General features: G+C 53.7%; 4 protein-coding genes across 4 annotated transcripts; 1 reads left to right on the top strand and 3 right to left on the bottom strand.

Annotated features, from left to right (window-relative positions):
- Positions 1–237: 237 nt before the first annotated feature.
- Positions 238–4,434, bottom strand: CGCA056_v010422 (Vacuolar protein sorting-associated protein 41-like protein; the record flags this gene model as incomplete). Its single annotated transcript, XM_037325669.1, has 5 exons — positions 238–1,083; positions 1,131–2,871; positions 2,920–3,911; positions 3,959–3,985; positions 4,039–4,434. 5 exons carry the CDS (start codon positions 4,432–4,434, stop codon positions 238–240), a joined length of 4,002 nt encoding a protein of 1,333 aa, XP_037175597.1.
- A 633-nt stretch (positions 4,435–5,067) lies between these two features.
- bimE (Negative regulator of mitosis) lies at positions 5,068–11,055 on the top strand (the record flags this gene model as incomplete). Its single annotated transcript, XM_037325668.1, has 3 exons — positions 5,068–7,951; positions 7,998–8,461; positions 8,509–11,055. The coding sequence occupies 3 exons, from the start codon at positions 5,068–5,070 to the stop codon at positions 11,053–11,055; spliced, it is 5,895 nt and encodes a 1,964-aa protein (XP_037175596.1).
- Positions 11,056–14,642: 3,587 nt separating this feature from the next.
- Positions 14,643–15,779, bottom strand: CGCA056_v010420 (uncharacterized protein; the record flags this gene model as incomplete). Its single annotated transcript, XM_037325667.1, has 1 exon — positions 14,643–15,779. The coding sequence occupies one exon, from the start codon at positions 15,777–15,779 to the stop codon at positions 14,643–14,645; it is 1,137 nt and encodes a 378-aa protein (XP_037175595.1).
- A 3,525-nt stretch (positions 15,780–19,304) lies between these two features.
- On the bottom strand, positions 19,305–21,802 carry pyr-7 (CTP synthase; the record flags this gene model as incomplete). The annotated part of the gene is made up of 11 exons (XM_037325666.1): positions 19,305–19,412; positions 19,468–20,460; positions 20,508–20,644; positions 20,696–20,723; positions 20,779–20,803; positions 20,898–21,002; positions 21,058–21,187; positions 21,286–21,313; positions 21,449–21,496; positions 21,564–21,620; positions 21,728–21,802. 11 exons carry the CDS (start codon positions 21,800–21,802, stop codon positions 19,305–19,307), a joined length of 1,734 nt encoding a protein of 577 aa, XP_037174989.1.
- Positions 21,803–26,469: the final 4,667 nt, after the last annotated feature.

Raw genomic sequence — 26,469 nt, 5'->3', positions numbered from 1 at the left:
GGATGGGATGGCATGTCGTTCAGGCGCGGCGCGGCACGTGGGGGAGGGGCGAATCGGGGGCCGAGGCGCTGATCTGCCGCTGCGGCCCGTGCGCGGGGCCCACATGTGTTACCTACCTAAGGAGATGCAGATGATGGTAGGACAATCACGATGTACGGTAGGTAGGATCAATGACTTGAAATGGACAGTCTATCCCGCCGTATGCTTTCAGCTCGCTATAATTACAACACCCATAGCCTACGCGGGCACGTCCGCGCTCCGGTGCGTGCAGACAGGACATCCCTCCCTAATACGATCCTTCAACAACCGCGCGTGCGTAACCTTGCTTCCTACCCTGTATCCACTGCGAATCGATTCCTCGCTGCTGAGTCCGTAGTCGTTGTCCAACTTCCTGCCCGGGTAGAGTACCTCGAGGAGGTGCGAGAGGTGGAACACGTGGCCGCATGCGAAGCCAACCAGCGTCTCCATCTCGTACTCCGTGAAAGACTCACGGCATTGCGCGCAGTGGCCCGGTTTCGGCGCTTCGTGCGTGTGGCCCGGCTGCTCTGTCTTCGTCTGGAGAAAGTTCTCTTCGACGTCCTCAGCACTGACCGGCGCAGGAACAACGTCTCGGACTTGGACGTCGACATGCTGCGTGGATTGAATGACGACCTCGAACTTAATACCCTTGCGCTGACCTTGCCGCAGTTCGTTCTGGGCGGCGGCGACTTCGCTGCGGAGCACCTTTGCCACGCCAGAGCTGATGCTGTGCTGGATTTCGTGCTCCTTCATAATGTGCTTCAGGCCTTCGCGAAGACCCTCAATCTCGAGCCCTTCCGGGATGCGTCGGACGAGTTTGATGGGGTTGATGGCCGTGCCGACTTCCTCGAGAAGACCGCGAATGAAGCTCGGCTTGTCCATGCTATAGTCCAAAAGGTCCTCCCACAGGTCCGGGTCGTCCTGCAGTTTGGCAAAGTCGATGGCCTTCTTGACGTCTTTGAGTCGGTCAATGATGAGGTAGAGTGCACGCTTCATCTGGCCCGTCTTGGAGTAGAGGTGCACCAGTTCATCGTCGTACTTGTACTTCTCGCACTCTTGTACCGCCTGCGGTTGTTAGTATTAAACAGGAGAGCAGAGGGCATCTTGCTTACCTTTTCAAACGTGTATGAAGTCGACGACCGCAAAAAGCTCATCAGCAGGGACTGGTCGTACTTGGCAAACAGCTGAACGGTCAAGTCCGCAAACTCATCAACGAGCGACTGACTGTCCATCAGAATCCTGTCGCGGTTCTCGCCTGAATGCTCCTCGATGCCTTCGCCCTTGTACAGGCCACGCAAATAGAAAAAGAGATACAGCTTCAGGTCCTTCTCAAGAAGCTGCGACACAACCACGGAAGGCTTGACCAGTCCGTGCTGGGCTTCGTCAACAAGCAGTGTTATCGCTTCAGCCGTGGCCGCTTCAAAGTCGGGTTCTCGCATGAGCTCTCGGTTTTGTGGAACCCGCAAGCCGATGAAGCTGGGGATGTCGTCTGCAACGGCCTCCGCAAGATGGTTGTCGCGAATGAGCCGGAATGCAGAGTCAGCGTCTTGAAGCTTGATGTAGCACTTCAGCGATTCTCGGAATCGGCCATTTGCCTCATGTAAGCGTGCCAATGATTCCACAACAATCTTCCAGTCACGACCCCTCTCACCACCCTCAATGCTGTCCTCGCGCACATCGCGGTACTTGAGTTGGTTTTCCAACGCTGTGGTGACAATCTTGATGTCAAAGAGGTCTGTCGACCATCGATCCAGCAGTTCTCTAAATCGCAGCTTGTCTGCCTGAATGTAGTGATTCAGAATGACTTCGTAGATGGTGCGCGGAATCGGCGGGTACATGGGCTCGGACGGGATGTAGTTGGTAATCTCGTCAAACTTGTCGGCACCGGCAAATGTCCAGACCCATTTCTCCCACCTCTCGGATGATCCAAGGACCTTGCCGCAGACGCGACCGGCTTCGGACCAGTTGCCTGCTTCGATAAGCTCCCGTATCCAAAGCTCGCCGATCCGTCGCTTTTCCTTCTGAGCGGAAGAGTTTGGATTCTTAGCCCAACCCACTGACCCCATGACCGATGATCCATCGTCCAGTAATTCATCCTGGCTCGCCGACTTCCTATCTGGCGTCGTCGGGACTAGCTCATGCAGGTTTTCAGGGGGTGCAGCCATAATCTCTGGGTGCTCATCAAGAAGCTCCCAGGCCTTCTGGTATTCTTGATGTTCGAGCAGCCACCCGAGATGGTCCCCAAGATCGCGTTTTGTGGCCAGAATGAAGTCAAACGGACTGTGGATGAAGACCTTGACTCCGGGCTTGATCAGATTCGGATGCACTGTTTGCTGAGCCGGTCTGCGGGGGCCTGCGGCCATGCTCGGGACCTGAGTGCTGGACACATCATCCCCGCTATTCTTGCTCTTGATACTGGCGCCAGAACTAAAGAGGGCCCTCGGATTGGTGGCGGCATTCCACATGTCTGAACCAATACCAGCAATGGTGTCTAGGGCTCCTTTTGATGCAGAGACAGCCGAGGCGGCATTCTGAGCTGGAAGCACACCCAAGTGGTAGTCGCCGGACGTGAGACTCTCGTATCGACTCACGCTGAGGCCATCTTTATCGACTTCAGCTTGCGATGTGAGATCGATCAATCTGAGCTCCGGCGGCAGATGGTTTTGCCGACGCCTTCTACCCCCGGAAGGCTCGCTGCTTGTCGAGGTCGTGGAAGGCTTTGATTTGTGGCCCTTTGCCAGCTGCGTTTCGTCATCGCTATCTTCGTCGTCGTCTGGTAGAACATATGCTAATACAAGGAGGAGGTTTTGGGTATATAACGAAATTCCAGAAATGATGCAATCCATTCGGAGGCTGCGTCGCGTTAGCCAAAATCCTTCAAGAGCACCATAATGCACTCACTGTTTGGCGATCTCGGCACGACCAATCGTCTTTTCACTCCCACGTTTACCCGTCGCAGGGCTGCCGGGGTGCACATGGATAATCCATATCGTACCTCCCCATCCAACAACAAGCCTTTCGATTTTCTTATAATGCGAGGTGGCCAGGGGCTTCGAACTCTCGGTTGTAGGAGTGCCGACGACGTCGGTCTGGACGACTTCGGTCTCATCTGTTTCGACGGCCTGTTCGTCAATCCACTCGGCACGGCCTTTCCATGCGCTCGCCATTGCTTCCCACTCGTCGGTCTGCGGGCGGTCAATATGCCCAATACGCTTCCACGCATCCTCAGAGTCTCCGCTATCCAGATGGAGCTTTGAGCGCATGATCTTGACTCCATGTTCGTTCAGCCACACGACATATTTGCCCGATAGAGACCACTTGATCGCGCTGATGGTGCCTTCGCCGGAATGCAGAATAGTATCCTTGCCAGTGTTCGCACCCAACCCCATACTGCCAAGCCATCCAGACGCTGTGGCCGCAGCGGTACCCACAGTGGTGGATGTACTCCGTCCAGGTGATCCTCCAACTGTCAGGATAAGCTGGCCAGCCAAACCACCTGAGAGGTATGTCCGATCGTTCTTGAAGTCGGGGGAGAGGGCCACCCCCTGAAGGGGCCGGGCGAAGTTGCGCAGCTGGGTGTCCTTAGGATCGGTCAGGGAAAAAACGCAGACATTTCCGTCCATGGACGACGTCGCAACGTGGATGTTGTTGGAGGGCGTGTTCGGGATGGGCGTCGGCTCCCTTGGTCTACGAGAAGCTGCTGGCGACCCCGATTGCTGCGTCGAGGGCCTCCTGGCGACACTTTCGGCGGCTTCTTGAGCAAGTCTCTGGACAGCTTCTGCACGGGCCGTTGGAAGCGGTGGAGGATTCGGTGATATCGAAATGCTCGTGACGGAGGCGGAGAAGGTCTTGTAAACTCGAAGAGACTGGAACATGGGCAATTGAATTACGTGCTAGAACTTGTAAGCAGACGTCATGAGGATGGAGAAGAAACACCTACGATAACGCCATTATGCGTTCCAATAATCTACGCGGACATTGTCAGCTAGCATGAAGTGTAAGGCGTGCACAGGTGCATACCATCTTGTCTCCGGCTACAAGGAATGCGCTGGTCGCGTCGCCATTACGATAGATGGGGGCCAGATGCTGGGTCAATCTGGCGTATTTGAGCCTCGGCTCTTCGTCTTCATCATCATCATCGTCGTCGTCATCATCATCCTCATCTTCGTCCTCGTCCTCGTCTTCATCATCATCATCTTCGGCCTCGTGGACCTCGGCCTTCTTCTCCGCCTTTTGCCCCGCTACATCTGCAGGCGTGGTCTCCTCTGAGACGTCGGGTGCCTTGCCCTTCTGCGCCGCACTCGGTGATTCGGAAGACGGGCTGGAGATGTCGCGCTCGGATTCGGAGCCGGAGTCCTCGACGACGGGCTTCGTTTGGGCCTCGACTGGGGCTGGCTCTGGTGAAGCGTCCGTCATTGTGCCAATGATGCCGTCGGCATGGACAATCGCATGGCTAGCCGACGATCGATTAGGCAGCGCTGTCGTCTCGCGGGCGAGGTTGAATGAGGGAGGTCGGTTCGGTGGATGAGAAGGTAGGCTGAAGCAAAGGAGACAGCAGACGGGAGCAACCTAAGCTACCGAAGCTAAGCTGCAAGTTCGGTGAGTTAAAGGTACCAGACCAGGTGCAATGCGCCGGTCCCGCTACGTCACGAGGCGTGCATTCGGTACGTACCGAGAGCTGCGAGGGAGCTGCTGAGGAAAATGTGCTCCGAGCGTCTGTCGTTGCACACAGCGGAGTGCAAGGCGGCAGCGCTCCAATCACAGTCGCAGGGTGAGATGCCCCTCCCCCACTGTCCAACCCAAAGTTTAGTGGACTGGACCTGGCTGTTGAGCGCTGCAGCGGGAGCACAGCTCTCGCGTCTGGCTGCCAAAAGCGCGACTCCAAAAAACGAATCAACATAGGTGCTGTCGACCGCCCAAACACCATAACCTCGACCACGACGGCAGCCCGCTGCTGGGATGGCGAGTCGACACTCAACATACACCGCACACACCGAGACACTCTGACAAGCCAGTCTTCTCCGCTTCCCGCGCGCATGAGGGAGCCCAATGGCGTCGGTCAAGTCCCTGGGGCTGCATCAGCCAAGCGGCCTCCAACACACCATCCACGAAGATGCCCCGCCGACGACATACACCTGGGAAGTCACCACCGACCCAGACCACGACGAGTACGATGATGGAGGCGAAGTTGAGGACGAGCTTTTGGTGACCAAGGACTGCGTTGTTTGGAGCCGCGGCGGCGTCTTCCGCAAGTCATACAATTTCGCCCTCGATAAAGAACCCATCACGCAGGCATTGCTTGCCTCCTTTCCCACCTCCGACTACAGTAGGAAGAAGAATGCGAAGCAGACCCCATCGACCGACACCAAAGACGCCCCCCGTCGCTTGTCTCGAGCACTAGTCGTTATCCTCCGCACACAGGCCCATGTCTACTTCCTCTCCGGTACCAGCCATGTCGTGCACATGCCGTTCGAAGTCGAGGCCGCCTGCGCCGCTCCTCAGGGAGTCATCATACAGCGAAAACAACGAAGCGACAACACAGCCCCCGCGTCTCTCAAGTTCCCGAAAGTGCCGCCAAACTCCTTCGTCTCCTCGCAGATCACCGTCACCTCCCCTCGAAGCTCACACCATACCGCCTTCTCCGTCGACGGCCTGAACAAGCCCAAGTCTTTACCTCTGAGGCTGGGGTCTACGTTGGGAAATATGTGGGAGCCGTTGCTGGACCAGCCAGATTCCCACTGGCCGCGGCTGGTTTCTCTGATGGACCCCTTGCAAGACCTGGGACTTGTCGTCACACGACCTGAAGCTGGCACTCGGGAGACGAGGAGGAAGAGCACGCCTAAGTCACCCTACTTTCTCGACCCCGCGGAGGAGATTTTGCACATCGAAGAGATCAAACACCCAGGGGCCCCCAAAACGAAGGCCACGGAGCCGTTGATTCTTGCCGTCACCATCAACCGCGAAGCCAGCACGTATGCCGTGTGGAGGTTAGCATACATCAAGAACCAGGACCCATTCATTGGCCGCCTTAAGAAGGACAAGAGTCGAGCCGAGCGACGTCGTAGTTCCATGCAGCCCAACTTCGCCAGCGGCGCGTCAACCCCGGTCCAGACCAACTTCCGTGAAAGCTTCGGCGCTCCCTTGCCCGGCAAACGCTCAAGAAAGAGCGAAAAGGTGGAGAAGCTCGAAAAGGTCGAAAAGCCGCTCGACTTGGTGTCTTCGCTGGATCTGGAGAAGGAAACGGGTGCAACCAGACGGCAATCTCGCCGCGTTAGCTCCATGCTGGCCCGCGCCGATCTCTCTGCCTCCCAAGATCGATCCGTCTTTGCTGACCAGCCAGCGCTCGGGGGATCCAAGGGTAGTCAAGGACCTAGACTTAGTGGTGGCTACGGTTCCTTCAACCACAATCAGACCATCCACCCTAGTTTGGGGAGTCTGTTGGAGGCCCCGATCGATGGCGTGTTGGAGGAGCTTCGAGCCGGTGGCGACTTTGAGGGTTTCCACAATATGGGACTGGATGATCACGTCTTTGATGGGCTGACTGAAGAGGTCATGTTCACCAAGATTCAGACCATCTCCTTGGACAACACCAACGTCCGCTACTCATTGTCCAAGCAGCCTGCACGCGGCCATTGCAAGGTTTTCATCTTGACCGCGCCGCAGTTTGCAGTCGACGACCCTCTTCGCGGTGAACTGTTAATTGGAATCCAGGACTCGCTCGACAAGAGACTGCAGCTTCTGACGATTGACTTGCAGCGAGGGCCGCGATTCCTGGTGCCGCCAAAGCCTGGAAAAAGTGCCACCTCGTCTGAAGATCCTGTTCGGCTGTCGTGCGGCGCTCTCCGACGAGCACATCATGTGGTGGACTCTTGCAAAGTGACCGATGGAGACATCTCCGTCATCCTCATTCTGTCAGAAGGACACGAGGGTCGTCGAGAGCTCAGCATACAAGCACCATGGAGTCAGATCACCCCAATCAACCTGCCCCTCATGTCCTTGGAGAACGTCAGAAGTCTTCACTATCGTGGCCGCGTGGTGGACCGAGATGTCCGCCATCGCAAATCTGAAGTCATCGAGGTTGCTAACGGTAATGTCGGTGGCCTTCGGTATTCCAAAGCCAAAGGCATCGTTGATATGGTCGACGGCGAAGATAGACATCATCAGATCCAGATCCAGCTTCAACCCCATAATTCGCTGGTCCGCAAAGTGTTGGATGCTTGTCGCAGCATTCTCCCAGCATCTCATGCCGAGAAGATGTTCCCTGGCTGGTGGCACGTCATGATATGGCTAAGATGCGAGGACTTTGACGTCGCCGATGCTGAATGGTCTGCACTCGTTATCCAGCTGCTAGCCATTTATCTTGCCCTTGGCAAATCCGACTCGAAGCACCCGTCCCCGACGAAATCATCAAGAAGCAAGCGCCGGCAGCATTCAGGCTCTTTTGGGTCAATACAGAGCCTCGAGGACTGGAACACGCTACAGCTCCATGAGACACCGAACGCTCTGGGATGTCCGAGCTGGCAGCAGACTGGCGGCTGGGCGTGGACCCTTGACAAGGAATTCGACGACGATCTGGAGACACCCAACCCTAGTCTAAGGGAGTCCAAGTTTATGTCTACCCATATCCAGTATGCCAGAGGCTATCTGTCCTCCACGTTGGGAGAAAAGGCCGTTGGCGCAAACGGTTACCTTCCTACGGGAATGCAACGGAGTGCCGAGAACCGCGGCAATGCTGCCTGGAACATCTTCGTGGCGCTTCATGTCTTGCTTGAGGAGCAGAAGCTAGAGATCATGACCCCAGAATACGCGTCTCCGGGAACTACCCAGTTGAGAGTCGTCATGGGACAGATTGCGCGATGGCTTGGGTGGCAAGATTTCGTGGACATGTACGAGCTGGGCATTCAGGAGGAACTGGAGCCTCGCTACGACACAGGTTGGTCCATTTCAATCACGAGAGAACACTCGCTAACCCGTAACAGAGCTTCACCTTGAAGTCCCCCTTACGCAACCATCAGGCGTCGACTTCGACATCTTCCACTGGATCCAGACTTGCTTCTCCACAGGCCAATATCATCCTTTCCTCACCTTAGCCAACCTTTATCACTCCCAGACCTCCAAGCCAGAGCAAGACTCGCTCAAGGACTCCAGATGGGCATCAATAACCCCTAGAACACTCATGTTCAAGCGTCTTTTCGAGAAACTAACCCCAAAGACCAACTCCGTTGGCATTGTCGAAGCCATGCACTCGGCCGGCATAGACAGCCGGGTGCTGGAGACTCTCCCAGAAGCTGTTCTTACACCTCTGAAAGATTCGATCGCTAGATGTCAGGCTCGGCCGCCGCCTTCATGGCCCAAAGACCTACTTGAACTCGTCAATCGCGGGGATGTCAGTATGATTTTGGCTCCTAGCAAGAAGCTAGACAAAAGCAGTGCCAGCATTCTTGTGAGTATTGCATGCCCTTTCAGCATCCATGATCTAACCAGTCACAGACACCCACTCATACCGCGTCTTGGGATTACCGAACTATTTGCCAGAGCGTTGAGGAGTACAACAACACCGGCTTTGATGAAGGAGAGGGCACCGAACGCCAAGCAGTCATTCGAGCCCTCTTCAAAGAAGACCGCCGTCTCAATGAAGCACAGGAGCTCCTATCAACACACAGAGCCCGTGTCGTCCGTCTTGAAACCAGGCCCAACTGGTCTGAGAGCGAATACCTGGAAAAACAGAAGGAGCTCGTTTCGAGGATCGCCACCGGCACCCTGGCCATCCCGGCAGGCCGCGCTCTGTTGTACTACAGCCTGCGATACCCGCTGCTCACCCAAAAGACTCACGTTGGGGGCTTCAACCTCAACTGCATTGTTCGCCCCACCAACGTTACTGTTGGTGTAGACAAGTCGATGTTCACTGAAGAGAAGGTCTGCTGGGGCTTTTTCCACCAAGGAGTCGCAGCTGGTCTGGCCATTTCACCACAGGCCAAGGGCATTGACACCTCATGGATCTTATACAACAAGCCAGGCCAAGACCTTAGTAATCGTCATGCGGGCTTCTTGTTGGCCTTGGGACTGAACGGCCACCTGAAAGGCATCGCGAAATGGGTTGCCTTCAAGTATCTCACTCCAAAACATACCATGACCTCCGTTGGTCTTCTTCTTGGTCTCGCCGCATCCTACATAGGCACCATGGATTCTCTCATTACCCGTTTACTGTCGGTGCATGTTACGCGCATGTTGCCTCGCGGGGCTGCGGAGCTTAACCTATCGGCACTCACGCAGACTACGGGCATTATGGGAATAGGTCTCCTATACTGCAACAGTCAGCACAGACGCATGAGCGAGATCATGATGTCTGAGATCGAGCACGTTGACGAAGAAGATGAGGATGAGCCCTTGCGAAGCGAATGCTATCGGCTTTCTGCTGGCTTCGCATTGGGACTCATTAATCTCGGCAAGGGCAACGACCTGAGGGGCCTGCACGACATGAGGCTCACTGAAAGTCTGATCAATATTGCTACAGCCACCAAGAAGGTCGAAATGGTTCACGTGCTAGATCGAGCAGCCGCTGGCGCAGTAATGGCGCTGACATTGATATTCATGAAGTCCGAGGACCACATCGTCGCTCGCAAGATTGACGTACCAGACTCCATCGTTCAGTTCGATTATATCCGCCCCGACATCCTCCTCCTGCGCACAGTCGCCAAGAACCTCATTATGTGGAGCAAGATTGAGCCCACATTCGACTGGATACTGGGCAGCTTACCCAAACCATTCCGTGTCCGTCACAAGTTAACAGGCATCTCTAAGCTGAAGAGCACCGACCTGCCTTTCTTCAGCATTCTTACTGGCCTCTGCTTCTCCGTCGCGCTGCGTTATGCGGGCAGCGCGTCCACAAAGGTCCGAGACCTCCTCATCCACTACCTCGACAACTTTATCCGCATTTCCCGCATCCCTGGCACCGGTCGCTTGCAGGAAACCCCCGTATACGACGAAGAACTTGCACGCTCCAACGCGCGCATGTGCCAGGATGTCCTTGCTCTCTCCGCAGCAATCGTCATGGCAGGAACGGGCGATCTTGTCGTACTCCGCCGCCTCCGCCTCCTCCACGGCCGAGACGACCCCGAAACTCCGTATGGCTCTCACCTAGCCGCCCATCTTGCTATCGGATCTCTTTTCCTTGGTTGTGGCACAGCAACATTTGGCACAAGCAATATGGCCATCGCGTCCCTCTTGATCTCGTTCTACCCTGTCTTTCCAACCTCGGTCCAGGACAACCGCTCCCACCTCCAAGCCTTCCGCCACTTCTGGGTCCTGGCCACTGACAATCGCTGCCTGGTCGCCAAGGACGTGGCGACGGGTCAGCCCATCTCTTCATCCATCTCAATCCGCCGCAAGCGACAGAAAGGCGACCCTGAAGACTCCGACGCCGCCGTTGTCAGACAGACGCCCTGCCTTCTGCCTCCCCTGTCCGAAATCGCAAGCATCCGAACGAATGCCGGCCCAGCCTTCTGGGACCTCGAGATCGACTTTGAGAAGAACCCAGCACTCATCGATGCCTTCAGACAGAACCAAAGCTTGTACCTTCGTCGTCGCCCTGCTCAGGAAGCTCCTTTCTCGTCTACTCTCCGAGCCCTGGGCAGAGATGCTTTGGTAGACGTCACGGACAACGGCAAGCGCGATCCTCTCGAATGGCTCTTCGACCTCGACGCCCTTCGCGACCTGACGTACGCGGAACGTGCCACCGTACTGGACCGCAGCGCCAGCACAGAGGGCGCGGCGGGCGAGAGCTCCGGATCGTCAGTCGACGCCCGACTCGTGCTGGAGAGGAGCATGGATGGGACCAGCAGGGAGCGTCTGTGCGGGTTGAAGATGTTGTTCGAGTGGGCAGATCGCCGAGCGCAGATCGGCGCTAAGGAGAAGGCCAAGGTTGCGGATGAGAAGGATTTGGAGTGGTGGATGAGAGATAGCGTTGTTGAGGAGCTTAAGGGACGGGTGTTCCTTGCCGGACCGGAGGAGGACAGCATGCAGCAGAGTTTGAGGTGAGGTGTGTTATTAGAGTAATGAGATATGGTTAATGAAATGCCGAGATGGCTTCATGATATGCGGCTTGTTCTCCGATGGCTCTTGTGTCTTATTTGCGCTTATTCTATGTGCGTAGTAGTCAAAGGGATGGTTTGTTAACGAGGCCAGTTGAATGATATGCTAGACCCCGCCAATTAATCTCTTCTCTTCCGAATCGTAAGCGTAAGAGCCGATGACCAATGACTATGCGGAGTGATAGCCAACCCTCCACCGCGATCATCAATAGACTACAACTGATAATTAAATGTGGAATACCACGATGATGTGAAGCGGTGAAGAGCAGAGAAATCAGATACCTGTTCGATGAGGTCGACGAGGTATGTTTAGGGTTTCGGGCGTGTTCAGCTCCCTGCTTGGTGGACATTACTTCTTTCAACCTGAGGGAGGTAATCCTCAATTCTGGCCGTCCTGAAGGGCTCCTGGAAGTGACTCTTAGTGTTTTAATATATCTTCCTGACTTGGAAAGATGGGTGGGGGATTTCGTGGCGCGCGGGCAGGGGAGCGGGGACTTTGCCTGGTACCACTGCTGTAGTATAAAGGGGCTTGATGTATGCTTGAGATGTCTTGCAACACCAATGCACCGTAAATGAACCATGTCGATCAAGTTAATCGGCTGGGTTGTATGAATTCAATAGAATGCTGGGCAAACCTGCTTTACCATTAGCAACCCGTATCATGGTATTCAAAGATGCCTACATGGGGAGACAATGTGGTGCGTTATTCCATGTGTATACACTGGTAGCGATGCTGAACAACAGAGATAACCCGGTGTTAAGAATGATTCTTAGGTCTTGGTAGGATGGCTCTGATCACCGCGAGGAAATTTGGACGACATGTGTCCGTATATTCCAGGTCATCGGCATGACCACTATGCATATTGGCGCTCTTGTTTGGAGGATCATGACCGATGTGTACCACGGAGCTCTTTTATATCTCTGGCGAAGGGTGACTTGCATCATGAGTCTCATGCGAAATATTAAAGAAGCGTCTTTATAAACCTTTCCTGGGTGAACTATCATCACAAGAGCAACGAGTGTCATGACGAGAACAAAGACGTCTTGACTCGAGTGTCTTTTTGGTACTTGAGTATGTACATTGTCGATGACATACGTCGGGGCGACGCCCCCCTGACTACCATTTTATGTGGAAGAATACGCTCGCAGCAGTGACGAGAATAGACGATTGTGGATCTGTCGGACTCGCGAGAGGGTAGAAACCATCAAGTATTCCTACTATGGCTGTTCTGACACTGGGGTAAATGATAAAATCGTTCCTCAGACGAGCTGTCATTGTTGTTGTAGAGAAGAAAGGCATACCCGAAATGTGCAAGACATTTTATACTTCAAGCTTGTAGCGTGGCCTGTCACCGAATGAGAATATGTGTGTGAGGGATGAAGATTCTCGATCATCAAGTGTGGATGTTTCTGGTATAAATGTGTTGACAAAGCTTCCAGAAGATGAATGAGAAGACGCACTGGATTCACGGTCCAGTAAGAATTTTTCTGGTAGCTGATAAGACGAAGACGATCGCTGAAGGGACTGTGTCTTCAATCAAAAACTAGAACGATTGTGAAGCAGCTGATCGCTGACGAGCTTTGGTTATTCGGACCCCGACTTGTGGGATGGAGACGACGTACGATGACGGTGGGTTGGCGACGTGCGCTTGTGGAGCGATCCGAGTAGACTGCCGGCTCTGGTTACTTGACATGCATTGATTGAGTCGACTGTTGTTGCAGATGCAATCGCATACAAGCTGAGGTATCTGGCTCCTGTGCATGACAATACTGCAAACCAGGAGCGGTGGCTCTCAAATACCTCGCCGACCACCCATCCACGCCATTTTCAAGTGAGTAAAACACCTTCTTAAAAAGCTTTGCCGATTCACAAAGATTCGTTCTCAACAAGCAATGAACTCTCTGTTGTTCGCTTTCTTAACATCCAACAACCATCATTATGGTGCCGAGACAGGAAGAGCTAGCTGTATGCTTGTGGGTTGAGACTAGTCTCCTCCAACTGCCCCCATTACCTCACGAAGTCCGAGTTATTCTGAGAGAAATATGGTCCAGATGGAAGCTCGGGGCGGGGAAGAAGCGCTAAGGAGTAGGCACTCGTTTCGGGAATTCCAGCCGTGGATGCCTCCGGTCAATCATTCGAATCAGGCGACCCTAGCCACTCTCGCTCATTGCAGGTCACATTCGAGCTAACACACCTTTCAGCGTTAAATACAAGATGATGGGTGTTGAGAGGATGCGGGCAGCACACTGAGTCCACAGTACCGATGAAAACGATTGATACTTGACAAGTGTGGTCGCCCCTGAACACGACTATAATAAAGCTTTACGACTTTTAATAGGTGGCTTAACGCAAAGACAAAATAACTCTGTTGGAGGCACGTAGTCGTTTCAAGTGCCATCTACTCCCTTATCTATGTCTAGTTTACAAAAGTCTGACTATCTTCACATCAGATCGAGGCAGTTTCAAGTCCCCGTCCGTGCCAGTATGAGTGTATTCAGTCCCGAGTGACCAGTAAAGATGATTGACAGAGACATGGGCATGCTTTCTTGATTGCGCAGTAAATACTTTTTCTGCCAACACCTACGTTGAGAAAACACCGGAACAGTAGGCGGCGTAGACTAGTCATACGTCCTCGCGCTACGACCAGGATGCAGTACGCACTAAGGATGAGCCCTTCATTGGTTTAGGCTCTTTGCTTGACTGTAAGTTGGGATTATAACTTTATATACTGACGTTGAGTTTTGTTTATTTGCTTAATCGAGATCGGGCACAGGTCAAGGTGCTGCTATTGGGTTTCAAGTACTGTGAATAAAAGTACAGAGTGCACTGCGATACCTACTTATACGGGTTGACCAGACTGTCAATATATTGACGTTGAGTCGGTCCATGAACTCGGATAGATGCTCATCTCGACGATACGGCTTCTGAGACTATAGATGCCCGGTCATAACTGAACGGAAGAGGTGGAATGATGCCAGTCGTCTCTGCGCATTATCACCGACTGTTGGGAACATCCCAGATGGATCTCGACGTGATCACCGCGAATAGTATTGGAAAGCGGTTGCCTAGTTTGGTATGCGGCCGTCACGATGGCAATCAGTGCCGAAGCCACACCCCGCGCTTCGACCATGGTCTTCGAACGTTGGTGTTCGTTCTACTTACTTCTCTTTGTGCTCTCCAACACATCATACCATGACACCGAGCACACTAGTCGAAGAAACAGATTTCACATCGAACAGTAACATTGGAAAATGAGTCGAAGACCCGACCCGGTGACATTCTATGCATTTCACACATCACTATCCCTTCTGCACAGTCGCTTCTGAACATTGACTGAAGTATTGATATTGGTTTCGCTATGAGTGATGATTCCGCTTGCACACCTCGCTATCGCTATGGCAACTTAGTTGCCGGCCTTTGGCTGACCAAAACCCACTGGTCAGGCTGCTGCATCCCAAAACCTACACCCATGCCTGCAATCATTCGAAACCCGATCCAGAGGCTTGCAGGAGCTTTCAGTTTGGAGGTTGAGATCAATCTTCATCTGATGGCCTCCAGCAGGCTCTGCAGTCACAAAGCTCAAGTTGGTCAACCAGACCACTGCAACCATCAAGCACCGGCGTCTCTTCGTCCTCTCTCCTCAGAACACCCCACGTCTCTCTGCGCAAGAAGACAATATCGTCATGCTTCTCAGCAAAGTACTCTGTAGGACAACCTTCACACTCCCCCGCGGGATACGCCTTACCATTGGCATCTTGACTGGCAAACATCAGTGCTCTCAAGATGTCCTCCCACTCGAAATGTGGGCAAATCATGTGCTCACGCGTCCTGTCGAACTGTTGCAGCTTCTCTCTCATGGTAGCCACCGTGACCCCACTCTCGTCACCGTGATGCACCCCCGCGACAGGCAAGGTCCACTCGATGTCGAACTTTCCAATGTCGTCAAACCCTTCTTTCTCGCAAAGATGGAAGGTATAGGTGGGCTTTCTCGTCCTCTTTTCGGCCCTGTCGAGCTCCGACAAGCCGTGAAAACAGAAATGGCACGCCTCAATAATAGTCAGATCGCACTCGCAATCGCTGTCGGCGGCGTCTTCGCAACAACTCTCGAAGTACTGCCAGATATCCATCATCGACATCGTCAGGTGAGGACAGAGCCTCAATGTGCCGGTGATGTTGATGCACATCCTCTCGCCGTGCGCTTTCTGTTGCTCGGCCTCCGAGAACTGAGATGTAGGATGCATGGTTCTGCAGAAAGAGCAGTATAGCCCTGAGGGCATCTGCGGCGCAGGCGTTTCTTCTCCCAAAGTCGGACACTGCCTGGGAAAAATGAAGCCATCTGCGTTGGGAGTTTCGATGCTCGTCGACGTCCCTTCGGCGCAGTGCTGCGCCCGTGGATTCTTATGCTGAACGTGGCACTTATCCTTTGTCGAATATTTCTCATCGCAGAGGTGTGTCTCGGACTTTTCGACTGCAATGGCTGACTCGCTCTGTGTTTGTCTGGTCGAGCGTGGTGGTGCCTGCTTTCTGAGGGCGAGCTCTGCGCGCAACTCCGGCGTGATGGAAAAGGATTCCAGTTGCGGAACGATACCCTCGTCTAAGGTCTGGTTCGTGGGTGAGGTTCTGGCCGTAGATGGCTCATCGACCGTCTGGGAAGTGTCTGAACTGGACATCGTTACGGTTGAGGGTCGAATGGTGGAATGTGGGTACTGGGAAGATTGAGCACACACGAGAAAAGTTGCGGACGAGAAGTGCCGGACAAGAAGCTGTGGGCGAGAAGACGCAAACGAGAAGACGCGAAAGAGAAGACGGAGGTGAGAAATAAGAAGACAAGTTCTCAGCGTCGGGAGGTCACAGAATTAATAGTTGTTGTAAACCCATTTGGACATCGACCTGAGTCTACAAAGGTTGTGCGTTAGAAACCGGGAACCCAACCTTTATATCTTCGATGCAACCCTTGCGTCTGTCGTCGGCTAGCGACACCGAGATAAGACATCTATGAATGGAAAAAACTCGAATGTGTGACGGGGTAGAATGTGGTTGCCTGAGACAGAACACCTTTGCGACCAACTTAATCCAGGAAGCATAACCCTGTAAGCGAGCACCGTGATGCCTTTTGTTGACCTCATGCAACGAATTTGACACAGTTTATTTCACCCCTTTGGATTCCAAGTCCAAAGAGTTGGTTACCTGACAGCTGGAGGCAATCGTGCGGGACGTCCAGTTGAGGCCCGAAACTGAAATCAAGAGGCCTGTCATGGTGAACATCATGTACAGCCAAATAGCATACTCTCGGCATCAACAATAACTATCGAGCTTCTCGTAAGAAATCAAATTCTTTTGCTTTATGGATGTGATCAGCGGAGAATGAAGCAAAACATGGACTCGACCGATAGTTCGAGCATGGTCAACCCCTAGCTTATCGAAAGATAAATGTCATTGTTGACACCTCTTCCTGGTGGCCAATTTAAGCCGGGTATTCACCCTCAAATGTTGAGGACAATCCCCATGAAGAATGAGTTCACAACGACATTGGGGGCCAATCTCGTTCAGGATGAAGATAATTTAGTGAAAACCAGATGCGTCATTTCCCTTCTCTGGGGGCGTAACGCCGGCGTACCATTTGGAGCAAAGCCACGCCAAATCATGGAGTATCCAAAGTCCTGCCACGTAACCCCTATTTAACGCGATTTTATGGGGCCCAAAACGTGTCTGATGTGATGAGGAGACGTGCGACTGCGAATTATGAAGATGAGATCGGTGAAACCACTTCTTATTGTCCGAAATATGCAATGCTGTGCAAAGGTCTGTATCTCCGATAAAAAGAGACATTACGGCTTCTATCAGAATTCTGCAACCCAATGAGCAAGAATCCTTCCATGCACGCGCCCAGAAATGTTGCAGTCAGGAAAAGGAAGATTGAGGACAGTTGCCATCCAGATCTCCATGCGAGGCAGCGATGTCACATTGCTGGTCAGCACAATAGACTCTCCAGTCTCCTGGGTCCAATTCCTGCAGTCGTATCCGAATGAATACTTCAAGAGAAATGACACCATATAGAGAAACGGAAGGGCGAAGAGAACACGGAGAGAATAAAATATTACTGCTATTCCTATTCTCGACCTTGGAGACCTCGCCTCGACAGCGCTATACAGCAGAGTGCTGCCACGTCGCACCTCAAGCATCAGCACTAAGACTGCGCACATCTGTTTGGGGTACAAATCCAGAAGTCTTCAGACAGCCCTTACATATCCGAAAAGACGTCTCATTGTGGCAGACAACGATGACTGGTTAAGATATCGTTATAAAAGCCAGTGTCAGGAGGTGCTTGACTGTCACACGAGGCAGCCGAGAAGACTGTTGTGGGCTGTCTGAAGGATGCCGATGTTGGTTAAAAAGTTGGTAACTCCGTTTTCATGACGAAAGGAAGTCCTCCAGACCGAATTCGCGTTTCGAATTCATCAGGTTTGTCGTGTACTTATTCTTGCCTTAAAGACTGTGTGAACAAGCCCCGGTGACGAACAGCGTTTCTGGTGAAGTCTGCTTCGTTTTCGAAGTTGATTAGCAAAACCCTCCGATCTGAGAACTCAGATAGAGTGTCTTGCCTCTTAGTTTCTGAAGGCTCAGAAATAGACCCCCCTTTCATTCTACGTTGTTATTGGCCAAACTTTGGAATGGGAACAAGGCGTATTTATGCTGATGACATAGCGTCAGGACTAAACGTGTCTTCTGTCCTCATCCATTTCAAATGACCAGCTATCCAATCTGCCTAGATACGAGGCGAGTAAAAGCTGCGGAGACGTGAGTGAGAGCCGGCACCGAGAGCACGATCTTCAGGTCAAAAGTTAATACAAATTAGAACAATCACAGCTTCACTTAGAATATTCAGCAATCGCGTTGAACTTAGCCCTCAATAAATCATTAAGTCTCATGGTCTGATTCGCTAAAAGCTAACCTCTGCTTAGGAAACCAAGGCGGCGAGCTAGCTAGGACCAGAGCTTTGTATGGCTCTCTTACTATGTGCAGTTTGGTGCCTGAGTAGGTGCAGCCTAATACACAAGAGAAGACGATACAAACCAGACGAACGCCATAAAATGCAAGATGTCATCAGCAAATGTTTCATTATCATTCATACTCTGAGACTTAATATGTGACACTTGAACTCTTCTGCCTTCCATGGAACAGAAGACCACTGAAGCCGCATTTGGGTTCTCTGTAGGCAACAGGTTGACACGCTTCAGCAAGGCATTAATATACTCCCACGGCTGCCATACAGTCTAGCAGCGCCTGAGACTTCTATAAAGTGGCCAGTCGCTCAGGATAGTTAGCCCTCCCGCCAAATGCAACGTAGACAAACAATCGCTGATTGCTTTGGTCTGGGCCCCAGCACTGGCACTGTCATCGTCAAGTCACAGGGTTTTCATACCACGGAATTTCACCTCGAGGGACCCCATCAGATCATCTGCTCCTCTTGGCTGGAGCCTCGAGGTTATCCAGGTTGAATAACTCGTGAGCGGCCCTGAAGAAAGCAATCAACATTACAGCATGCTAAAGCGAAGGGCCTCGCGGGTTTGGTGGATGTAGATCCAGATATCGAAACAGGACACTTCTCGTGGACGCTCGATAACCTGGATTTACACTATTGTGGTGTAGATGAAAGAATGTGTCTGCTTGTATACTTGTACCAGAAGCTGCGTCGAGACTCGAGGCCAAGGGCGCCCACGAGTAAACGACCCCATCCTGCAGCCCCACAAGAATTCAGACAGCCTAGATCCACAATCGAGCGAGCGAAATTGTGTGCATGCGAGCGAGCGAGCGAGAGCAATTCTCCTTCTATTCAAGATTGAAACTACGATGCTATGCCCCAAGAAGGGTAAGGTCCTCAAGATTTCATAAACGCCCGCGCCGAGAAAATGCTTTCCAGTCCCCATCTAATCCCTTTTAACACCCCAAGTCAAAGCAACAAGCGGCGTGATTTCATCATGTGGTGTCTTGTTGTCTTCATTTTAGTTAAGAACCCGCCCGCCCCTCGCGTCTCTAGGGTAAAAACGTTCAAAGGAAAGCGGCTCGCACCCAATTCCGAAAAGGATTTCCAGTTCTTTCGTGCCCGCCAATGTTCTACTTTATACCCGTTGTGTGTATCCATCTTTCAGAAATACCCGCAAGAAAAATGCTGTTGTGAAGTGGTCATGGTGGTTTTAGACGACGTGCTTGACGCCGTTGGTGAGCTTGGAGGCAGCGAGCTGCTCCTTGATGACCTCATCGAGGCAGCCGGCGGCGGCGGCGATGAAGCCGAGATAAGGTCTCTGGGATGGGTGTCAGCAGTGACGGTACAAAAAGCCAGAGGGAAGGTGATCTCACGCTGGGGTTGAGGACCTTGGACTGGTACTCGGCGTGGAACTGGGTTCCGACAAAATACGGGTGGTCCTTGAGCTCAAAGATCTCCATGCGCTCGCCCGTCTCATCCTTGCCGACGAAGTTGAGGCCAGCCTCCTGCAGCTTCTCAACGTGGGCGGGGTTGGCCTCGTAACGGTGGCGGTGTCTCTCCTCCACCGACTGGGCCTCGCCGTACAGCTTGCGCAGCTTGGACCACTCGCTGCCGGGCTGAAACTCGGTGGGACGGAGACCGAGGCGCATGGTGCCGCCGAGGTTGTTGCGGTTCAGCTCGGGCATGTAGATGACGACCTTCTCGGCGGCCTCGCCGTTGAACTCTTCGGAGGTGGCGTTGGCGAGGTTGAGGAAATCGCGAGCGTACTGGATGATGGCGGTCTGGAAGCCGAGGCAGACACCAAGGAAAGGGGTGCCGTTCTCACGAGCCCACTTGGAAACCGCCATCATACCCTCGGTGCCTCTCGTGCCGAAACCGCCGGGGACGATGATGCCGGAGGCGGTGCAGACCGAGTGCCAGGCCTTGTGGTACTGAGCCTGGTCCTCGGACTTGGCCTTGGGCTCGAGGTGCTCGGCGTCAACCCAGATGATGTTGAGCTTCTTGCGGAGGTGCATTGAGGAGTGCTCGAGGGCCTTGACGACGGAGAGGTAGGCGTCCTGAGACTGAACGTACTTGCCGACAAGGGCAATGTTCAGCTCACCCTCGTAGGGGCGGCTGACGACAGACGCCCAGGTCTTCCACAGGGCGGCGCCCTGCTCGATACGGTCCTGGGAAATGTGGAGAGCGTCGAGGTTGACGGCCTTGCGGAGCCAGGGAATCAGGCCCTGCTCGCTCAGGAGGAGGGGAACCTGGTAGATGGTGGGCATGTCACGGACCACCAGAACCTGGGGGACGTCGACCTGGCAGAGGAGAGCGATCTTGCGGATGGTGGGCTCCATGAGGGGCTGTTCACATCTGCATGCAATCTGGAGGAGTTAGCAAGGCAGCGATTTGGAGGCAGGCGGTAAAGTACCATATCGGGAACGAGACCGTAACTGCGGACCGTCTTGACTGCGTGCTGCGTGGGCTTCGTCTTCTGCTCGCCGTGGATGGTGGGCACGTAGGAGACGTGAATCTGGATGAAGTTGCCGCTTCCGGCTCTGTGGCGCACTACCGAAGGTTAGAGAGATGACCACGGGGGGAGACTTGATGGATACAAACATTGAGTCAATGCCTCGACGTAGGGCATCTGGTTTGTTAAGTTAGTGGATGCAGATTGGCAAAATGTGTGATGCAACACATACGCTCTCAATATCACCAACAGTTCCTCTGTAAGGTTTCAGTCAGCTTTGTCCTACAAGTTGCCGAGGCGAAGACAACGACTTGGCTTCTAGTACCCCTGGATAGGAGACTCAAAACTCACCCAAGCTCAATGATGCAGACGTCAGGCTCCTCGCCCGAGTCATCGGTAGGAATCTTCGCCACGCGCTCAATCCAGTCCTGGATGGCATCGGTGACGTGGGGGACGCTGGCTCAATGTAAGCTACCGCTCAAGGCCCGCCAAGCAACCTCCTCGAACGTACACCTGAACCGTCTTTCCGAGGTAGTCGCCGCGGCGCTCCTTCTCGATGACGTGACGGTACACCTTGCCGGTGGTGATGTTGTGCTCGCCCGTGAGGCGGATGGCCAGGTAGCGCTCGTAGTTGCCCAGGTCTGTGTTGCGAGCATCGGAGTCAGACTTGCTGTTATGATATGGCGGCTGCCCCTTCAAAAGGGGAGAAACTGTCGCTCCTCTGAGGAAGGTCACCTACCGAGATCTACCTCCATGCCATCTTGCAGCTGGTCCAAGTCAGCGTTTCCGTCATGAGTTGAGACCGTGCCTGTCCCGGTCCATTGGTCTCACTGGTGTGAGTGAGGGGCACTTGCACCCATGCATGGCGGGACATGGCATTGAATTGGGCTGCTAATACGAACCACGAAACATTCACCATGCTCGGCGGGAGCCATGAGACCGGCATCGACCTGCAAGTCATCGTCAGCAAAGTCAGGTTTCACACAGATGGTGGGGCACGAGGGAAAGTTCACTCACCGACAGATAAGGGTCAATCTTGATGCTAGTCACCCTCAATCCAAGGGTCTTCAGGAGCTGTTTATCGACAGTCAGCATTTCTGTTCTATTCTTCTGTTCTAACCAAACGCCAGCCATCCTCCTAGCCCAGCCAGCATCTTCAAACGCAGAACTCAAAAACTCACAAGACCCGTGGACGAGGCGATGATGCCCTTGCCCACTCCGGAGATGACACCGCCTGAGACGAGAACGTAACGCATGGTGGCTCTGTTAGGGGTTGAATTGTCCAAACAAAAATCAGTGAAGATGTCCTCGGCGGTTTGGCTTGCGTTTCGTTTGCGGTCGTTCGGCGGTTGCTCTCGCGGCTTGACTATGGAGGGGGAGGGGAGGGAAGAAAGAGAGTCAAGACAAAGGCGGGACGCGAACGCGGTCGGAGGTAAAGAAATTTTTGGTTATCGATAAGCGATTTCAACGCATAACAGGAGGGGATGAGGAACGGGGAAGGAGCCCACCAACACTGCAAGACAGTGCCACAGGGCGCAACTGCCTGGGGTGGGACCCCGCGGCGGACGGCGGGCAGCTGAGGGCGCTTTGCAGCAGGGGTTTTTGCAGGGCGACTGCCATCAGTTGCGGCAGGGGGTGGTCCGTGTTTTCGCGTAAAGTGCATCACGTGGCTTGATGGTCTGTTCACCGACGTGTTCACCGAGACGGCTTCATTTTGTGTGTTGTTGTTTTGGGCAACGACAGCAGCATGATCACCATCATTATCTAGTGAAGAAACATTTCAGGCCAGCTTTGGGTGTCAGGCTAAACATGAAACTATCAGTCTAGAGCCGCAGCCTTTGGGGAATTGGAAGTATCGCTAACATTCCTTTCCCGTTCCACGATGCCTTAATTACCTGGATAAGGCGACTACTTTGACGGGGTTCCTAAATCTCGAGGAATCAAACTTGAGGACGAGAAATCTGTCGAGAATTCTTGATGTCGACAGTAATTCTAATCAGAAAGACGTGATAAGCTACGGATCTCGATGTCATGAGCGTGGTTTTTGCGGACGATCTCATAACAACCATGGTCTCAGGCTCGGCCGATGTCGAACAAGCTGCGTAGAATTCCACTCACTGATGATAAAACAGTCAGCCGCGAAGAAGAGCTACAGAATAGTCATCACATGACCTCAAGTTACATGCCACCGTTGCCATGGAATTATTTCACTGGTGAAAACGACGTACAACATAAACATCATTGGATAATGCAGGCTAGGAGCCAACAAACCCACCACAGCTTAGAATGAGCGACCAGTGATACGGATGACGTGCTTCAAAGGATAGAACATGTCCATCAAGCACAATCGTCACTGCTTCCCAATGCTTGTGACTGAGACAGGGGAAGGGGAATAAATCATCAACAGACATCGGGCATCCAGGTTGATGGCGCCGTACAAGGTCTGTGCCCCCCGCTCCACTGCTTCTATGGGGCTCGACGTTTGCGCTAGACGACGGTGCACTGGATGTTCCCTCCATTCCGCTAATAAAACCCGCCTAGCCAGCCCAGTGCAGATTCACTGAACCGTCACAGGGCGGGCGTGCAGGGCGGGCAGACAGGGAACATTGACATAAACCTAAGCCAAATTGGAGGTGGGGGATTGGACTGACTGGGAAGGGGCATGCCGCCTGCAGGAGGCAGGTCCGAAGATCTCCAAAAGGTAGGTACGACTCGACGAACTCTGCCCAAGATTTCCAATTGCTTTTTTTTCGTCCGTCTCGATGGCACGCCAATGATGCAAGGTCCAGAGGAGAGGCCCGCGGCCAAACTCACTTTCGGTATCTTCTCCACACCAAGTCTGGACCCTCATGAGACGGTTCAATTCGTCGCAGCGTCCTGTCAGGCGCCCTCATTTTGCATCTCGGACAATCAGAGAGCGGCAGGTTTCATCCGCCGAGAGATGCTTGTGTTTGTGTTGCTGGATATCCAAGATCGACCGTCTCGTGCTCTCCGTTGGTCGGGTTCAAGTCGACGCATCCTTACCACGCACCAGAATCACACTTTGAAAATCCCCCGGAAACTCTGCTCATGACAGGATTAGCGACGCCAACGAACATGGCTGCGGCAGCCCGGGGTCACGGTGAGGCCAGGTGGGTCGAGATCGAAGATGGCTGGACGCACAGCGATGGTCAGATTGATTCGGGCCCTTCTCCTTGGCCTGGTCTGCCTCATCTTGGGCAGATCGGCAACCACCAGGAGAAGACCATCACCACCGCTGTGTTTCAGGGAGTGCTCGGAGTGCCCTAACCATGACTGTAATGCTAGCAAAGCTCTTTCGACCAACTGGCCTGGAAGCATATCGTGCCACTGTCGTCGTGCTGTCAATTCTGGGTCAAAACAGAAGGCGAGAGGGGTCGTCTGACTGGGTGAGAAAGGTGGGAGGTCCGGCATCTCGGGTGCTTGGCCATGGCACCCAAGGTGCAAAGGTGGGGAGCCATGGCATCCATCCAGGCATGCGTCCGAATCGGCTCAAGCGGTGAAGCCAATGCGGAACGGTACAGGAACTCGACGGGCCAAAGGCAAACAGTTATCGTTCACGATGAGGGTCGTACAGGCTCGCGTGGGAGGCGTCGTGGGCAGGGATGGATGGATTTCGATGAATCGAGCTGGGGCGAAAGGCGCAGCAGACGCCGTCAAGTCGTTGCAAGCACAAGACGGCAGTCTGCGACTCTGCGTCTCGTCTCTCGTCCCATCATCTCCCGGATGGGGCCGGTGCTGGGCATGGTGACATGCACGGATGGAGACAACCTTGGGCTCCCCCGACCACACGGCGAGGGATGGTAATGTGAAATACATTGTGGTGCATGTACTGTGTGTGAGAGACCTGGACAGGATGGATAGCCGAGGAGGTAAAGGATAGGACGGGGCAATCCATGGGAATCCAGGTAGATGAAGGTGTCGAGGCACATCCATTCCACCCACTAAGAAAATGAGACAGGAAAAGGTAAAAGAAAGAGGATGAAAAGAAGCCACCCATCCCGGAGGCGTGACAGACACGGCCGTCCAGCAGACCAACCGACCAGGCACCCAGCCAGCCAGTTAGCTCCCGACAGGTCAGCCAGCGTGGCAAGACTGTGTGTGCAATTGATCGAACGGCCGGCTTGGAGGGAGGGGCTTCGGTTGATTTGAATTGACTGTGCAAGTTAGAGGCGTGAGGCCGAGAATGCTGAATGACACGACGGACACGACGACCGGAGAAGGCGACGAGATGAGATGAGGCAGGAATTGCTGATGTCGGTCAATGCTGGGGGAGTTCGGGGAGGCAGGCCATGTTTCTCGTAATAAAACGGGGAAAGGGGGCACACGTGGATATTGGTCAAGCCGAAGCGAGAAAGTATGAGACTGGCGATATGACGACCTTGCAGTGGTCAGGCAGTCTGCCAGTCAGTAATTCGAGGCCGAGAGGGAGAGGGTAGCATTGGCAGTGGGAGGCGAAAAAGATGTAAGATGGGAGGCATTGAAGAGAAATAAAGCAAGCAAAAAGCGGACGCAGATCGAATGGTGAGGCGTCTATCAAATTGGCTTTGAAATGGGACGGAGAGGTGATTGAGAACGAACGAGGTGCTGTGAGGAGGTGACGGACGGGAAGAGGGGCAGCCATGCAATGCCACGCCTCTAGCCAACGCCGGTTCATTCCCTGACAGAGCGAGCTGAAGAAAGAGCAGCCGTCCATGTTCTCAGTGAGTGTGGCAGTCACACAGCAGATTGAACCGGACATCACGATACCTTACCTTACCTTCCGAGCCTTCCCCTCCCGTCCTCTATTACATTCAGCTATTTCTAACAAGAAGGAACTGGGCAGGAGCAGTCGGTGTATCGTAAGGTACGTAGGTAATTGGGAAGGAAAGAGCAGCTCATCGAGAGCACCTGCAACCATTGATTGTGTGGCAGCAAAAGATGGGCAGGCACCGGGGCACCGTGAGGCAAGGACAGGCAGGCACTGTAAAGTGCAGGTGGTAAATGGTGGATGGACATGGCCACACAGCACACAGCACAGGCTGGAAGGAGGAGGAGGAGGAGACAGGCAGGTAGGTACCTCTTGCCATGTACTTCACATAAATCGCCCAACCTGCCCCCGTTCCTCTCCTCTTTCTCTCACTTTTTTCCCTCACCTTCCTGACGCATCTGCTCGTCCTTTTCTCGCTGTTTGTCGTCTTTCGAGCTGCTCTCATCTGCGTTGCTGCGTATTCGCGGCTCTATCTGTCGCCCTCTTTGGGTTCCACTGACCTGGAAACGGTACCTCCAACTGGCCCTCACCACCGTTTTCCCACCGTCGGGCACGTATAAGTCACAGGCCGACCTCGATCCGTTCAACACCAAAACCAGCACGATTGAGCCTCAAAAATGACCACCATGGCGACAGACGAATCATTCCCGGATTGAACGATATTCTCCCAGAATTCTCGCATTCCCATCAGCCCGCCGACCCGGAGGGCGCGCAGAGAGGGCAGACTCCCTCCACAAAGGGTCGAAACAGTCCTGGCTGGCTGGCTGGCTGGCTGGGGCCACTCCACGGACGGGGTCGGACAAGGGTGTCTGCCGTCTCTGGCCACAGTCTCCATCCCTCAGTTACGGCCACTGGCCAGACCGTCTGCCATCACCTCAAGCCGGTGTGCTACTCCGACCACACGAACAAACAACAAAAGAAAATCAACCTGGTGCGATCCAAATTCACGCCCGATCCCGGCCCAAAAACCCAAGCACCAGAAGGCGCCAAAAAGGGCACCAAAGCAGCGCGAAAGCGCAGGCACGAGCAGAGACACTTCCAGGACCAGCCATGACCGGCCCGGCACCGGGCCTAGCCAAACCACGCCAGACATGGGATCCCGCCAACAAATGACGAAACAAACCCTGAGAACAGCCCGGACCCTACCTGTGCCTT

Source organism: Colletotrichum aenigma (assembly GCF_013390185.1).
Source record: "Colletotrichum aenigma strain Cg56 chromosome Unknown KSG_Cg56_contig07, whole genome shotgun sequence".
NCBI lineage: Eukaryota > Fungi > Ascomycota > Sordariomycetes > Glomerellales > Glomerellaceae > Colletotrichum > Colletotrichum aenigma.
Note: the sequence above shows the minus strand (reverse complement) of the source record. Positions and strands in the feature narration are given on the sequence as shown.